Source organism: Pyrus communis, chromosome 3, assembly GCF_041283825.1.
Source record: "Pyrus communis isolate YQ-2024b chromosome 3, ASM4128382v1, whole genome shotgun sequence".
In the NCBI taxonomy this organism is placed as follows: Eukaryota; Viridiplantae; Streptophyta; class Magnoliopsida; order Rosales; family Rosaceae; genus Pyrus; species Pyrus communis.
In genome coordinates, this window is record NC_142567.1 from 30,080,573 (window position 1) to 30,096,887 (window position 16,315).

Below are 16,315 nucleotides of genomic sequence, written 5' to 3' on the forward strand. Positions count from 1 at the left end.
AAGTTCAAGAAAACTTTAATTTTAATAAAAAATGACAAATAAATGTGTAATGAATAGTGTCAGAAAAATTAAAAAATATGGTTTTTCGTTAAAAGTAAACAGGACCGGATGTGTTTCGTTAAAACTCCCTTAAAAATTTAGTGTTCCTAATATTATTCTTTTGATAAAAAAAAAGAATTGTTATTAGTACTCCAAAAATCTCATTTACACTTCTCACAAGTGTATTTTCCTTTCTAATTATTGAAAGTTTGAAGTGATAAATAAGATTTTTAAAGTGCTAATAACAATTTTCAAAAAAAAAAAATCAAAGATATGATTTTATAACATATTAAAGGAAAAAATGAGTCCGATGTCCCTTCCCTCCAAAAATACATTTGGTACGAAAAATATAGTCATAAATCATGATTGATGAGTGACCCACGCCCAGCTAACCAACCATATGCATTTCTTTCCTTTTTATGTACGAGCCCCACTCCTCTGCTCCCGCTCCTACCTTAATTCCCCCGCACCCTCCTTCCGCACTCCAAAACTCCCCAAAATTCCCCACTTTTGATTTGATTCAAAAGTCTAGAGAGCGAAAGTGAGGACAGAGAAAAAAGACATCTTCTCTTCGCGGGCTCATCACTGACACCAATCCACGGCCAAGGCAGGCAAAAACCCTAAACAACCGCAGCTGGTTGCGATGGCCGAGTCGACTCAGTTACAGCAAGCCCAACTGGCGACGATTCTTGGTCCCGACCCGGCTCCTTTCCAAACCCTGATCTCCCACCTCATGTCTTCCGCCAACGAGCAGCGGTCCCAGGCGGAGCTCCTCTTCAACCTCTGCAAGCAGACCGATCCCGACTCCCTCTCCCTCAAGCTCGCCCACCTCCTCCAGTTCTCCCCCGCCGCCGAGGCCCGCGCCATGTCCGCGATTCTCCTCCGCAAGCAGCTCACCCGCAACGACTCGTATCTCTGGCCCCGATTGAATCCGACGACCCAATCAACGCTGAAGACGATTCTGCTGACGTGTATTCAGCAGGAGGACACGAAATCCATCTCCAAGAAGCTCTGCGATACGATTTCCGAGCTCGCCTCTGGGATTTTACCCGATAACGGATGGCCGGAGCTGTTGCCGTTTATGTTCCAGTGCGTCTCGTCCGATTCGCCAAAGCTTCAAGAAGCGGCGTTCTTGATATTCGCTCAATTATCGCAGTACATCGGCGACATCATGGTGCCGCACATAAAGGAATTGCACGCCGTGTTCTTGCATAGCCTGGGGAATTCGCCAAGCCCCGACGTGAAGATCGCGGCTTTGAACGCCGTCATCAATTTCATTCAGTGTTTGACCAGCTCTGTGGATAGGGATAGGTTTCAGGACCTGTTGCCGGCGATGATGAAGACGTTGATGGAGGCTCTGAACAACGGGAACGAAGCCACCGCGCAGGACGCTCTTGAATTGTTGATTGAATTGGCTGGGACCGAGCCGAGGTTCCTAAGGCGGCAGATTGTGGAAGTCGTTGGCGCAATGTTACAGATTGCTGAGGCCGATTCCTTGGAAGAATCAACAAGGCACTTGGCCATTGAGTTCGTCATCACTCTGGCCGAGGCAAGAGAGCGTGCTCCTGGCATGATGAGGAAATTGCCGCAGTTTATAAGCCGATTGTTTGCCATTTTAATGAAAATGCTTCTGGATATTGAGGACGAACCGGCATGGCATGCGGCAGAGAGTGAAGATGAAGATGCCGGTGAGACCACTAATTACAGTGTTGGTCAGGAGTGTTTGGATCGGCTTTCGATTTCCCTTGGTGGGAATACCATAGTTCCGGTAGCTTCTGAGCAATTGCCGGCATATTTGGCTGCCCCTGAGTGGCAGAAGCACCATGCTGCATTGATTGCCCTTGCTCAGATTGCTGAGGGTTGTGCTAAGGTATAGATTTTTATCTTAATTGTTGTGCATTGTTTGTGAAATTGTATATCCAGGTTAACTAATTGTCATTAGTTAGTGATATTATGCTTGGAATTGTTGCTTTTCCAGTTTTACATGGTTCCGCCTTTAACCACATAGTGTAATTCCCCACCCCTTAGTGTAGATAATATTGTATGTATTGAAAAAAAAAGCATGCCTTTTCTGTTGAAGTAATTGAGTTGAGTTTTGGTAAGAGCCAAGGTTTTTGACGTGTTGAATGTGCTATTGTGTGAACTCGAGTATCTAACAGGTTAGATGTGATGAGAAACATTCGTTTGAAATTATTCAATGTTTGTACGGTTTGATTGTCACATTCACACTTACACAATATAAATGAAGAGCCTTCAGATATAATACACTGATGTAAGATGTTTCACATAAGTGATTGTATATTCCTACTATGCAGTTTCCGAGGGGGCACTTCTGTATCCACAAATAAGTGAATAGTACAGCTATGCATTTCCATTACCATATTATTAATGATGATCGTTAATCCGTTACTTTCATTTTTTTTTTTTTTTTTTGCAGGTAATGATTAAAAATTTGGAGCAAGTGGTAGCAATGGTCTTGAACTCATTTCAAGATCCACATCCTCGTGTAAGGTGGGCAGCGATTAATGCAATTGGGCAGTTGTCTACTGATTTGGGCCCAGATCTGCAAGTTCAATATCACCAAAGTGTGCTCCCAGCATTGGCTGGAGCTATGGATGATTTTCAGAACCCTCGTGTTCAGGTTAGTACCTGATCGTAGCATCTGGTCCTGTTTCTAAGTGATTGACGTGATATTCAGTTTCATTATTTGAATGGTATGGATTTGTATCTTGCAATGCAGGTCAGTTTTTTAATGTACTAGAGGGTGACCACGATACTAACATTGACTGGCATTTTCTCATCTTAAGGATTCTTTACAAGTTGTGCACTGTAGAGCATTCTTGTGTGTGTTCTTAAATCAATGTTCTAAGTTGCTAGTTCATCTTATGTCCTTGACTTCAGGAGAAGCCTAATTTATTTAGTTCACTTTTTGTCTCTGGTTGATGGGATGTTTGATTGAGTCCACTCAAAAGTCATACCTGCTTGACTGTATGTTTCTAGTCGAATTTAAGTATGAACTTTTTGAAAAGTACAGTAGAAAACTAATTTTTGGGCTTTTGTTGTGACTTGTGAGCTACCATCGGTGTCTATAGTTGCAAGCCATCCTTCATTTGAGGTTCTTTATTTTCTGAAATTGGAGAAAAGTGATCATTGTGGAATGTGCTTTATTCAGCTCATTATCAAGTTCATGTAATTACACATGCAAGATTATCTATTTATTGCTTCCTTTTTTGTAATTTGTTACCTGCAGGCGCATGCTGCTTCAGCTGTGCTGAATTTCAGTGAGAATTGTACTCCAGATATTTTAACACCGTATTTGGATGGAGTAGTGAGCAAATTGCTTGTACTTCTGCAGGTAATGCTTCTCAAGATTATGTGTGTGTGTATATATATTATATATACAAACACCAAATTCATGATGTAAAACCTTACTTCATTACATGCGTTTAAACTAGTATTTTTTTTTTTACTAGTGCCTGATTTATTACGTCTCATGCAGAATGGAAAACAAATGGTGCAAGAGGGTGCCTTAACTGCTTTGGCATCCGTTGCTGATTCATCTCAGGTATTGTACTATATAATGCGATATTATAGGTGAAGGTTTTTTTGTTATTTTTTATGGATGATTAACTTTGATGGTAATTGCGTAGGAGCATTTTCAAAAATACTATGATGCAGTTATGCCTTACCTGAAGGCTATCTTGGTGAATGCCACTGATAAGTCTAATCGTATGCTTCGTGCCAAATCGATGGAGTGTATTAGTTTGGTTGGAATGGCAGTTGGAAAAGAGAAATTCAGGGAAGACGCTAAGCAAGTAAGTCATTATACATATGAAACTACGTTTACTTTATTGGACTTGGGATATGAATGGCAATTTGATGAATGATTGGTTTCATGTTAATTTTTAAGGTGCTTGTGCATGCAGACTTATGCTATTTTGAACCATTTCCTACCTTACTCCTCAAAATAGAATTTTGATTTTGTCAAAATTCATAAATTGACTTCTTTATTTTTCCTTTTCTACACTCTCCTATGGTCAAGTTAAATGCTTCAGCTCTTTTCTGCTTATAGTTGGGAATTTAAAAATTGTCTTTCAACCTGTGCATTTTGGCCAATCTAAAAACCAAATAGAAAAATGCTGCTGCCATTTTCTCTAATCACAGATTGGTGGTTACTGTTTCTCTGAAGGTCATGGAAGTGCTGATGGCTTTGCAAGGATCTCACATGGAGACGGATGATCCAACTACAAGTTACATGTTACAAGTATGCCCTATCTTATAATTGCACTAAAACTACTATAGAAAGACTTATTATTTGCAGTAAAAATTTATCTACAATGTTGTAGGCCTGGGCTAGACTCTGCAAGTGCTTAGGACAAGATTTCCTCCCATATATGAGTGTTGTAATGCCTCCTTTGCTTCAGTCTGCTCAACTTAAGCCAGATGTAACCATCACATCGGCAGATGACGACAATGATATTGATGACTCTGATGATGATAGGTCTGAAACTTATTCTCATTTCCTTTTTTGCTTCAGTTCCATACCAACAGGCATGTACGATGTCTCAAATGTTGCACCACTACCTATTTCTTGGTATCCTTCCCATTATTTCATATATAATGTACCTGAATCTAGTGTAGTTTCATATGAACTTTCACTGCATGGATAACCACAGTGGCTTTAAGATCCACATCAGCATTTTTTATATGCTTCTATACTGGATAATTATTTGGTTAAGTTACCAATGAACTGATTTAGAGTGTTTTGAGGTATAGTTTTGATAAGTGAGTGTGTAAAAGATAACAAGATCTGGAAATATTGCTGTTATGTAGCTCTGTGTTACTTCTTCTCTTGCTAAAAGCTGCTTTTGTGTTTCAGTATGGAAACAATTACTCTTGGGGATAAAAGGATTGGAATCAAGACTAGTGTCTTGGAGGAGAAAGCTACAGCTTGCAATATGCTGTGTTGCTATGCTGATGAGCTGAAAGAAGGATTCTTTCCCTGGATTGATCAGGTATTCGATAGTGTCACGATTATTTTTTTTGTCCAACTTTGGCTGCATACTTATTAAGGTCATATTTATGTAGGTTGCCCCAACTTTGGTTCCACTTCTTAAATTTTATTTCCATGAAGAAGTTAGGAAGGCAGCTGTTTCAGGTAGTATTAATTGTTAATACTCAATGTTTTTATTTTCTCCTTCCTCTACAAATTTTGTTGGAGATTACTCCATTTTTAAATAAAGAGATATCTACTTTTTTTTTTTCTAGCAATGCCGGAGCTACTGCGTTCTGCAAAGTTAGCTATAGAGAAAGGCCAAGCTCAAGGTCGTAATGAAACATATATAAAGCAATTGTCTGACTACATTGTTCCAGCTCTTGTGGAAGCATTACATAAGGTTGTTCATTGTTTTTCACTTAAGCCTCCTTGATCTAGGTGTAATGATTTAAATATTCTCTGAAGTATGAGATTGCAATTTGTGTGCAGGAACCTGATACCGAAATCTGTGCAAATATATTGGATGCATTAAATGAATGCTTACAGGTTTGTCATTTTTCTTTAAGAAATTGTATGAATTTCCATTGTGACCCTGTTTGTTTTACTTTTTGCACTTACTCCGCACCAAATGACCAATTCAGTAGTGCTGGAATTGCTATATTTTTCCCTGCAAGGAAGTTGTCAATACACTCATGATTAGAAATGTTAATTAGATACTGGATACTAGTCACGTTCCATGCTTTGCCACTTCTATTTTAGTTTCTTTTCTTTGCAGAATAAAAAAATTCGTTTGATTTGCAAGAACTTTTATAATTAAATATTTGCCTTGATTTTGGGCATGAACTTGGAAATGCTAGCAGTCACTGCAGTGTAGTACTAATTAATTGTTTTGTAGTGTCCAATCCTTCATTTCAGTTTGCATGGAAACAGCAAATGAGCCAACTGCTTTGGGAGTAAATTTTTGTTGAATTAATCATACTTCGCTCTGTTCAAAAAACAAAAAATTTGTATTTGCTTTGTTCACAAAACAAAAAAATTGTTGTGGCATTTTCATTTTTATATCGTATCATTTCTTGAGTGTGGCCCCATACATGCGCCTTGTATCTTTGCTTTCAGACATCTGGACCACTTTTAGATGAAAGCCAGGTCAGATCCATTGTGGAGGAGATAAAGCAGGTGATCACTGCCAGCTCCAGTAGAAAAAGAGAGAGAGCAGAAAGGACCAAAGCAGAAGACTTTGATGCTGAGGAACAGGAGCTGATTAAAGAGGAAAATGAACAAGAGGAAGAAGTTTTTGATCAAGTGAGTTTTTTTAGCACAATCCTTAGGTAGCTCGTCAATAATATTGTTGATTTTTTAATTTGTAGGCCATCGTTTATATAGTGTGGGACTTTGTCCTGGTTCTCTTCAACACTTCTTTTAATTGTTCCAGGTGGGAGAGATCATTGGAACTTTGATTAAAACGTTTAAAGCCACTTTCTTGCCTTTCTTTGATGAGCTAGCATCGTATTTAACGCCTATGTGGGTAAGTTACGTCTCACGGGTGCAGCCTTTCTTTCAGTTCCAATTTTAGGATTTTAGTTGTTTATATTTGCTTGATCACTCCCTAGAAATCTTCACCCTGTGGAAGAAGAATGTTAATTTTTTTGTCAGCCATTATGTTTGAGCTAATTTGTTTGTCTTCTGAATTATATTATTCATTTTGGGTCCTAAACACAGGCCAAGGATAAAACACCTGAAGAGAGAAGGATTGCAATATGCATCTTTGATGAAGTTGCAGAGCAGTGTCGTGAAGCAGCTGTAAAGTAAGTTTTTTTAAATAGAACCTCAGGTTTTACTTTTAAGTAATTCTTGTCATTCTATACTCATTGGTTCTGATTTGGTTGGATCAGATATTATGACACATTTCTTCCTTTTCTGTTGGAGACTTGCAATGACGAAAACCCTGATGTTCGACAGGTCTGATCTCAACGAACTGTTTCAATATGTATCAGGTTGCTTTTCCTCATTAGTGTTAAGTGGTTTTTGTTTTACTTTTGTTTTTCAGGCAGCTGTATATGGACTTGGTGTTTGTTCAGAGTTTGGTGGAGCAGTAATTAAACCTCTCATTGGCGGTAATTCTGCTTGCATATATTAAATAGATGAAATATTTATGTATGTTTATGAGTAACATTTTCTTGTGGCTTTGTACAGAGGCTCTATCAAGGCTGAACGCTGTCATCCAGCATCCTAACGCCCAACAATCTGAAAATGTAATGGCATATGATAATGCTATTTCTGCTTTAGGAAAAATTAGCCAATTCCACCGTGACAGTATTGATGCAGCTCAGGTACTAACTTTTATTTGCTCTGTTGTCATATGGTATGATCAGAATTTGTCGTTGGTGTTGTTATGGAATATATGCACAAAAAAGTAACGTTAGAGTCTTGAGTCTTGACTATGAGTATCCGACTACTGTGCTATACAGTACTCTCTAGTACCTTTTTTGTGCGCATGTTCCTCAGTTTAGTGCAACACTATATCATAACTTGTCTTGCCAACTATCTCTTTCAAGAATTAAGATTAATATATCTTTTTTATTGGTTTGATTTATTTATTATTATTTATTTAATTTTTTTTTATTGTCAACCTTTCGGAATTTTGCAGGTCATTCCTGCTTGGTTGAACTGTTTACCGATTAAAGGTGACTTGGTTGAAGCCAAAGTTGTTCATGAACAACTTTGTTCTATGGTAGAGAGGTAGAGTTTCAATTTTCTTTTACTTGTGCCTTGTTCTGTTAATTGTTGCCTTTTCATACATTTACCTTTTGGAATATCATTACCAAGCAAATTCAGAGGTGACCCTTGTAATCCATCTACAGGTCTGATCGGGAACTTTTGGGTCCCAACAATCAGTATCTTCCCAAAATTGTTGCAGTGTTTGCAGAGGTCTGTAATCTTGAATCTAATTTAGCTCTCTTAAGCTATATTTCTCAGTGTCATATACCATGATTGAAATCGATGCTTCCTCAACAATACATTTCTTATTATTCTATTCCATCAGTTTGTTTGAATATATGTATCTTGTTTAATGATTGTTATTGAGGTGAAGCAATTATAGGCGCAACATTTATCGTATATCATGATCAAAATCAATGCTTCCTCAATAATTCATTTCTCATTCATCTATTCCATCAGTTTGATTATACGTATCTTATTTAATGATTTATGGTATGGTATAGATGTGTGCACACCTTGGTTGATTGAGCCATTTTTTCTTTGTGGCAAGATCTAGGAACTCATTAACGAACAAGTATAACTGTAACCTAAATCTAGGCTTTCTTTTTCTCGTCTAATTGTTATCTTAACAGTACGGGCAATCAGATGGTTCCACTAAATGCATGTCTCTTTGTAATATATATTCAAGCTTTGCAGAATATTTACTTTGAGGGGTGTGATTATTCATGCAGGTTCTATGTGCCGGTAAGGATCTAGCAACAGAACAAACTGCAAGCCGAATGATTAATTTGTTAAAGCAGCTTCAGCAGACGTTGCCACCAGCTACATTGGCCTCAACGTGGTCATCCTTGCAACCCCAACAACAGCTTGCACTGCAATCTATCCTCTCCTCATAAGTACTTTGGCTTGCATTGAGCACATTGCCGCTTTCAGATACACTGTTCCCTGTCTTGCGTGTTCATTGTACGTCACCAATTCTTTTCCATAAGATGCTTCCCATCGGTCATTTTTGCGAAAAGTTTTACAGCAACCCGTCAGCATCTGATTAAGCGTGGAAGTCATTGTTGCGGTTTGGTCAAATCATTTTTTGTAGGGTGTATATGAAAGTGTTAATTTATAGTGACGATTTTGAGTCTAAAAGAAAAGAAGACTACTTGTTCCTGTTGGTGCGGGTTTCTTTTTTTTTTTTTTTTTTTGTTTTTGTTGGTGCCCGAGGTTACGAGGGCTGTTGGTGAGAAAATTCTCGTGGGAGTTTTGGTCTCATCATGTCTTGTATTTTCCTATACCTCCGATGTAAGAATCTGTTGATGAAATTATCGATGGCGATTCTTTCATAATGTTTTCAATTTTGATCCCCAAAGGCAATAAAATTGGCTTTACGGTATAATTTCAACGGTATATGCTGTTGTGTTGGATCGATATATCCTTGAGGAGTGCAAGAGTTTTAGAGCATCCAAAGATGACATTTCTGATTCCATTTCTTTGAGAAACAATGCCAAAGAACAAAGCTTGGCTCCTCAACGACGTGTAGAAGTGAGCTAATCTCGTACTTGGGCCCGTCTCAAGGACCCTAGAGCCTGAGACAGGAACATGGCTTGGGGAGCATGACCTCCAGAAATCGGACAAAGCAACGATCCGTTACAATCCAATTCTATCTAACCATAGCCATTAGAGCTTTGAATCTTATTTACTTGTTTGGTTTTTGGTTTGTATCTTTTTATGATGCAATGCAAGTCAATTGTTTGGTATGTTTTACGTAAAGATTCCACCAAACACAAGAGAGCGTGCAGCATGAGATTCCTTCCCCTTTTTTCTAAGAATACATTTGGAGGGGACCAAATTCGTGCTCCATGTGTCATGCCTTCGTGCTCCCACGAATTTTGTTTCTCTCTCCGTTGACCAGCGACTTTGGTGGTGGTGATGACTGAGGAGCGACCACGACAACTACTCACACCCTCCTGGCCCTGCCCTACTTTCTAACCGTTCTTTGACTTTAACCCATTTATTTCATTTATATATTTTTCGTCTTCTTAACTTCTTCTTATCTTCTTATCTTTAGAAATTCTAGGTGCAGGACGTATAATTATTCTTCTCTAGACAAGACAAAGTTTAAGATAGGGGGAACACTTACAGATGAAAATATCACAAAATAACTTACATATGACATTATCAATCGGTGGCTCAATAGTTAGGAATATATTTCAGGTTCGTATTCCAAGTAAAATGTCTTAATTCGACTCATGATACTGGTACATCACACGATGATAGTCAGAACTCAGAATAAGCTAAATGTTGCTGTGAGTCATCCAGGCCTCCATAAGCTTTTTTATTCCCAAAAAAAAAAAAAAAAAAAAAAAAAAAAAAAACCTAACGTATGATTTGGTCGCGAGTGAGCATTGAGAAATCAGTCATCCTTTTAATAACGAACGGATACAAATTGACGTGCTGACAAGGGAAAGAAAACGAGCTTCCTACTACTACCAAGTACCAAACAAAGCCTTTGCCTTGTCCCAACTTTATATACAGGACTCCCCCATTCTTTCTCTTTCATTCATTCACAACTTCTCTTCAAACATTCCTACGGCACATGAAGCCCCAAAGCACTTCGAATTTTCTTTTCTTTTCTTTTCTTTTTTTTTAATGTCAAATGCTGTTAAAAGCGCTTTGATTATCTGAAAGTGCTTTTAGCTATTACAGAAGCATTCTCAAACAAGCTAAAGTTCTCTCTTTCAGCATCTGGCATGGAACATCAAGCCCCGAAGCAGCAAAAGAGAGCCTTTGCCAACAAACAAGGCAAGTCCAAAGAGAGGACCAAATCCAAGTGCAAGTTTGTTGGGGTGAGACAAAGGCCATCCGGGAAGTGGGTTGCAGAGATCAAGGACACAACAAAGAAGATAAGAATGTGGCTTGGAACCTTTGAGACTGCCGAGGGAGCTGCTCGAGCTTACGACGAGGCTGCTTACCTTCTTCGGGGTTCGAATACCAGAACCAACTTCCCCACTCATGTCCCTTCCAACTCTCCACTTTCTTTGAAGATCATAAACCTCCTCAACCAGAAAAAGGGCTTGAAAGAAAGCCCTTCAAGTTCCAACCCCAACAGCCTAAATTCCACCCCTATAGCTACGACTACTAGAATTACTAACAAATATACCACTTTCAGTGACGGTTCAGCCAACTCCATTGCTACTTTTAGTGAGACTTTTCTGCCTAATTGCAAAAGCCAGAAAAATGTTCAGGTGTTTGATGATGCATATAGACCAGACGTCAGCAACTGCATCGGTGTTCTTCAACCGGGGTTGTTTCGTAACCATTTCGGGCGCCAGTGGCCACTCTTAACTGGGTTTGATCAACTTCCAGTAACCCACGAAGGGAATGATCTAGCGAAAGACATTGGTATGACATCGTCACCTAATGTTGCAGCAGAGCCAGAATTTGAGGAGAGGCAGATTTCAGCTTCGATTTATGCAATGAATGGAGCGAACGAGTACTTGGACAATGGTTACGACTCCGGTGACGCTCTCTGGGATCATACTAGTCTCTCTCAGTTGTTCTGCCTCGGCTGATGGCGACTCTTCATCTCTTTTTCTGAGTGATCTTATAGTTTTGATTATTTTGTAATGAGAGAATTGAAGGGTTATTCTTGAATCTTGAGAGGTTATGTTTAGTGTAATGCTTTTGCAAGCATGAGAAGCGTAGGAAGCTGTACGATATCAATGGCTTATACTTCCATTTAAAGATGCAAAATGAACAATATCTTCAAAGTTGCATGGAAGGAATGAGTATTGTAATGATTATGATTCTTGAGTTTCTCGCGTTTACTGAAACATGGGTATCAGAATGATTCCATTCCTTCTTTCCCTTTCTCGATTCGTGACTTCCTTCATTCCAAGTAAGTAACATGCCGTAGTATATTGATATTCGAGAATCACTTATCCGATTTAGAACAATTATATATGTTTGATCCACAATTTCGAACACGATATTACAAGGCATTCAATTAATACGAAGAATGAGGGAAGGTCGAAGATTCCTATAAAACAACCGCAGGACAAAAATACCAGAACTAATCAGGCAGGTTCATCGGTTGTTAAAACATCATATTGCTGCCAACTGATGAAAGCGAAAATTTATCAATGGACCGCATTTTAAAACACATACAATCTCTTGGTCTCTCAATGTTGAAAGAGATCCTAAGTTCGAATCTCCTCTCTCAAAACTATCAAACAAAAAAAGTAGACTTTTCTGGTTCACCTAACAAGTTAACATGTAACTGCATTTCAAGACAGCAGGTTGGGGTACCGATGAGTGATATTAAGTTATGATCAATACTTAGCTACTCAAAGATAAAGTAGAAACTTACTTAAAATTTCTCAAAATTGTTCGTTGTCAATTTATAGAACTTCGTGTTTATAATCAAAACCGTTCATATTATAAATCATCCTATAAAGATGGCATCTGCAAAAAAAATCAATTAAAATTAAGGTCGTTTAGTCATCAAACTATTTGAAAACAAATGAATGGTATTAGTAAAAGCATTACGAACCGTCTATGTATTTACTACAATAAATTGACTAAACGACCTTATTTTTAATTTGTTTTTAGCATAGATGATCTTTACATTGTGATTCATAGTATGAACACTTCAGATCATAAGCATAAAGCTATGTGATTAAAACACTAAGAGTTTCGAGTATAAATTCTTACTCATCTTTGAGTAGCAAGTATTGTCCTTAAATTATACCATGAAACCATCTTGTAGGAAAATGGAGAAACAACATAAAATACGTCATATAATGCGTATCGAATTCTCTTCGAAACACCTGGGAAACATACTAGTGTAATAATATCTTTGAAAGAGAACCATAAACATTCAGGTTCTCAGAAATGTCACTTCATTGATACCACAAAAAAGAGCGAGAAAAACATAATCAGAACTTAGTGACGATTGTGACAATTTCACAGCATGAAGATGGAAAGTGTACTACACAACAAAAGGAGCACAGATAGTCGAAGATGAATGATAAAACACTGTTTCTCTTGCATTACAACACTAGTAACCTTCACTTCCCTCTTCATCATCAACACCTTCGGCGCCAACTTCCTCGTAATCTTTCTCTAGAGCAGCCAGATCTTCACGAGCTTCTGAAAACTCTCCTTCTTCCATTCCCTCACCAACATACCAGTGAACGAATGCCCTCTTGGAATACATGAGGTCAAATTTGTGGTCAATGCGTGAGAACACCTCAGCCACTGCCGTGTTGTTACTGATCATGCACACTGCTCGCTGAACCTTGGCAAGATCACCCCCTGGTACAACTGTTGGAGGCTGATAGTTAATACCACATTTGAAACCTGTTGGGCACCTGCAGAATTGAACCACCGAACTCGTCAGATAAAACATATAAGTGGACCAGAATTCAGACGGATGATGCACAAACTGTTTATCTGAAAGAAAACTGGTTATTAAAGATCTAAGCAACTTGGCATCAAGATAACTTCAGCTTCATGTATAAATCTCCATTCCTACCGTGTATACTGATGTTCAAGACACTATGGCATTTGAACAAAGTTTCTTCGGATACATTAGATGTGATTTAAAAAATAAATGAGTATTTTACATCGTTTTCTTTTCCCCTTTAGGCATTGTTCTTACCAGTCAACAAACTGCACAGTCCTTTTTGTTTTGATAGTTGCAACGGCAGCATTGACATCCTTGGGAACTACATCACCCCTGTACATTAGGCAGCAGGCCATGTATTTTCCATGCCGGGGATCACACTTGGCCATCATGCTTGAGGGTTCAAAAACTGCATTTGTGATCTCAGGGATTGAGATCTGCTCATGGTATGCCTTTGCAGCTGAGATAACGGGGGCATATGAGGAAAGCATGAAATGGATGCGGGGGTATGGAACGAGGTTTGTCTGGAACTCTGTAACATCAACATTAATGGCTCCATCAAATCTCAATGATGTTGTCAAGGAGGATATGACTTGTGATATCAGTCTATTCAAATTGGTGTAAGTTGGTCTCTCGATGTCTAGAGATCTCCTGCAAATATCATAGATAGCTTCATTGTCCAAGAGCACAGATACATCTGTGTGTTCAAGGAGGGCATGAGTAGAGAGAACGCTATTATAAGGCTCAACAACTGCTGTTGAAACCTGCAATGCAAGAGAATTAAGGCACACATGAGCTTCTTATCAGCAAGTCCTATTAATCACATTATACATTATGAAATAACAAGTGCAGTTGATTTTATATTCTGATATAAGCTAGATAAAATAGAAACGTCTTTTCCACCAGAACAATTTATAAATGCTCAAGTATATCCATTTCTAATTCCATGTTTTATTGCTAAGCCAGAATAAGAAACTGCTGGAACTTATGCAGGATGGTCATAGTATTTGTAAACGTAAGTACCTGCGGAGAAGGATAGATGGTGAACCCAAGCTTTGACTTCTTTCCATAATCCACCGACAAGCGTTCTAAGAGCAAGGACCCCAAACCAGAACCAGTACCACCACCAACAGCATTGAACACCAGAAATCCTTGTAAACCAGTGCAATTATCGGCCAATTTCCTAACTCGATCAAGACAGAGATCTACAATTTCCTTTCCAACTGCAGAACAGAACCAGAAAGGTTAACTCAACAAAATTAACGTAATAAAAGAGTTCATTAATGCAAGATAGAAGCAGCATCCGTTACCTGTATAGTGTCCTCTTGCGAAATTATTAGCAGCATCTTCCTTTCCAGAAATGAGCTGCTCAGGGTGGAAGAGTTGGCGGTAAGTCCCAGTCCTAACTTCATCAATGACAGTTGGTTCGAGATCAACAAATATGGCTCTTGGGACATGCTTGCCTGCTCCAGTCTCGCTGAAGAAGGTGTTGAAAGCATCGTGGCCACTGCCCACTGTGGTATCACTTTGAAGACACAAAACCATAACTGTCCATTAGGCACTCAAATCATCTACAAATTCAAACTTAAAATTGCATGCACATGGACAAAATAAAACACATACAAGCTTGAATTCGCATTTTGTCAATAAATCTTTATTATTACTATTATTAAAAGATCAACAAAGTTTTATTGTTATAACTATGTCCAGAAACCAAAGAACATCATATTTAGTTCCTTAATACTATCTCTAATCTCACCAGACTTGGGACGTATCGATTACAACAACCTTGCAAAGAAAGCAAATGCATCCGATCCAGTCGGATTCAAGCGAAATCAATTCTATTTCTTTTATGGTAACTTTTAGTTTCGCCATCGAATACTTTCAGAAAATCCATTCGTTTGAAAATATTTCTGAACCCTATGAGAGTCCACTCAAAAGAACCAAAAACTCCAACAAACTACTGATGTAATCAACAGATACAGCCCCCAAATAAATAGATAACAACAATCAGACATCTGAAATTCATACAAAAGAAGATCTCAAACACCGATATGTTAAAATCAACTATTCCAAATTTCCAAGAAACCCTTTAATAACCAATAATGATAAAATCACAACACATTGATCCACACCACCATTTGAGAAAAAAAAAACCCACCAAAATAAACAAAAAACCCACAAAAAGTGCATATATAAATAGAAATATCGATGGAGATATACAAAAACCTACCTGGGCATCTGGCCATCAGGTTGAATTCCATGCTCGAGGCAGTAGAGCTCCCAGCATGAATTGCCCACCTGAATTCCAGCCTGCCCAATATGAATGCTTATGATTTCTCTCATCTCTCTCTCTTTTCTCTGATAAAAATTGAAACTTTACGAACTGCAGAAGTCTCTCTTTCTCTCTCTGCTGTGCTGTGTGCTAAGATACCCCCCGTTTTGCTATACGTGTAGGTTTTGTGTGTGTGTGTCGCCCTTTTTCGATAAAATGGGAATGGACAGAGATTTGAAGTCCGCTGCTAAAAAGGGGGGAAAATGAGACAGCTCATCTCTCGTCCTCACCCTAGACATCCTCTCTTTTCCTTCAAAATTCAAGGATTAAGTAATCCGATCTTTTAAATTTGATCTAACGGTTAAAAATAAAGAAGTTAATAAAAACTTTTAAAAGTTATAACAATTTTTTACCGTTTGATCAAATTTTAAAAACTCAGATCACTTAATTTCTGAACTTTGGAGAAAAATCCGAAGATGATCTCCTCCTCTCACCGTCACCCTCTACCTGCCATTTGGCGCCAGCCTAACCTTGGGTCCCAACTCCCAGCTTCTACATTCATTGGTTCTCAGCTTCAACGTTATTGACTCCTTTGCCCTTCTAGGTCATTCCCCATTTTGGATTAGGGATGGCAACAGGATGGATCGGAAACTAACGTTTTATCTCATCGTAACCATGTCGACATAATACTCAATCGGTGATTCTTAAGCTTGTATCCGTCTCACAAGGAATTCTTCATCGGATTATGGTTACACCCTATCACGCTTGGAACTTGCATGATTCCGTGGCTAATTTCAAAGGGCAATATGGATAAGATGAAAAGTTGGCGGACCAGCTTGTGGTTGTCCATGTGCAGTAAGCCAAGCGTCCTTCGAGTGTGATAGCTGTT

At 38.6% G+C, this 16,315-nt stretch overlaps 3 protein-coding genes across 3 annotated transcripts; 2 read left to right on the forward strand and 1 right to left on the reverse strand.

Moving 5' to 3' along the window:
* Positions 1 to 425: 425 nt before the first annotated feature.
* On the forward strand, positions 426 to 9,090 carry LOC137715376 (uncharacterized). Its single transcript, XM_068454681.2, has 20 exons — positions 426 to 1,909; positions 2,477 to 2,680; positions 3,290 to 3,394; positions 3,539 to 3,604; positions 3,690 to 3,854; positions 4,229 to 4,303; positions 4,386 to 4,540; positions 4,919 to 5,054; positions 5,128 to 5,197; positions 5,308 to 5,435; positions 5,525 to 5,581; positions 6,152 to 6,337; positions 6,468 to 6,560; positions 6,755 to 6,840; positions 6,928 to 6,994; positions 7,083 to 7,149; positions 7,229 to 7,365; positions 7,683 to 7,774; positions 7,897 to 7,963; positions 8,485 to 9,090. Exons 1-20 carry the CDS (start codon positions 683 to 685, stop codon positions 8,647 to 8,649), a joined length of 3,348 nt encoding a protein of 1,115 aa, XP_068310782.2. The 5' UTR covers positions 426 to 682; the 3' UTR covers positions 8,650 to 9,090.
* Positions 9,091 to 10,279: 1,189 nt separating this feature from the next.
* On the forward strand, positions 10,280 to 11,577 carry LOC137714695 (ethylene-responsive transcription factor RAP2-11). Its single transcript, XM_068453839.2, has one exon. The coding sequence runs from the start codon at positions 10,495 to 10,497 to the stop codon at positions 11,314 to 11,316; it is 822 nt and encodes a 273-aa protein (XP_068309940.2). The 5' UTR covers positions 10,280 to 10,494; the 3' UTR covers positions 11,317 to 11,577.
* Positions 11,578 to 12,601: 1,024 nt separating this feature from the next.
* LOC137715445 (tubulin alpha-5 chain) lies at positions 12,602 to 15,736 on the reverse strand. The gene is made up of 5 exons (XM_068454780.2): positions 15,385 to 15,736; positions 14,462 to 14,676; positions 14,175 to 14,374; positions 13,407 to 13,915; positions 12,602 to 13,116 (listed from the first exon to the last, which is right to left on the reverse strand). Exons 1-5 carry the CDS (start codon positions 15,495 to 15,497, stop codon positions 12,804 to 12,806), a joined length of 1,350 nt encoding a protein of 449 aa, XP_068310881.1. The 5' UTR covers positions 15,498 to 15,736; the 3' UTR covers positions 12,602 to 12,803.
* Positions 15,737 to 16,315: the final 579 nt, after the last annotated feature.

Excerpts from the sequence above, each read along its gene's own strand:
- LOC137714695 (XM_068453839.2), top strand. The coding sequence starts at position 10,495 with ATGGAACATCAAGCCCCGAAGCAGCAAAAGAGAGCCTTTGCCAACAAA.
- LOC137715376 (XM_068454681.2), top strand. The coding sequence starts at position 683 with ATGGCCGAGTCGACTCAGTTACAGCAAGCCCAACTGGCGACGATTCTT. Across the intron at positions 1,910-2,476 it reads TTGCTGAGGGTTGTGCTAAG|GTAATGATTAAAAATTTGGA; the intron begins GTATAGATTTTT and ends TTTTTTTTGCAG. Across the intron at positions 4,541-4,918 it reads GATGACTCTGATGATGATAG|TATGGAAACAATTACTCTTG; the intron begins GTCTGAAACTTA and ends TTTGTGTTTCAG.
- LOC137715445 (XM_068454780.2), bottom strand. The coding sequence starts at position 15,497 with ATGAGAGAAATCATAAGCATTCATATTGGGCAGGCTGGAATTCAGGTG. Across the intron at positions 14,375-14,461 it reads CGCAAGAGGACACTATACAG|TTGGAAAGGAAATTGTAGAT; the intron begins GTAACGGATGCT and ends TCTGTTCTGCAG. Across the intron at positions 13,916-14,174 it reads CCATCTATCCTTCTCCGCAG|GTTTCAACAGCAGTTGTTGA; the intron begins GTACTTACGTTT and ends CTTGCATTGCAG.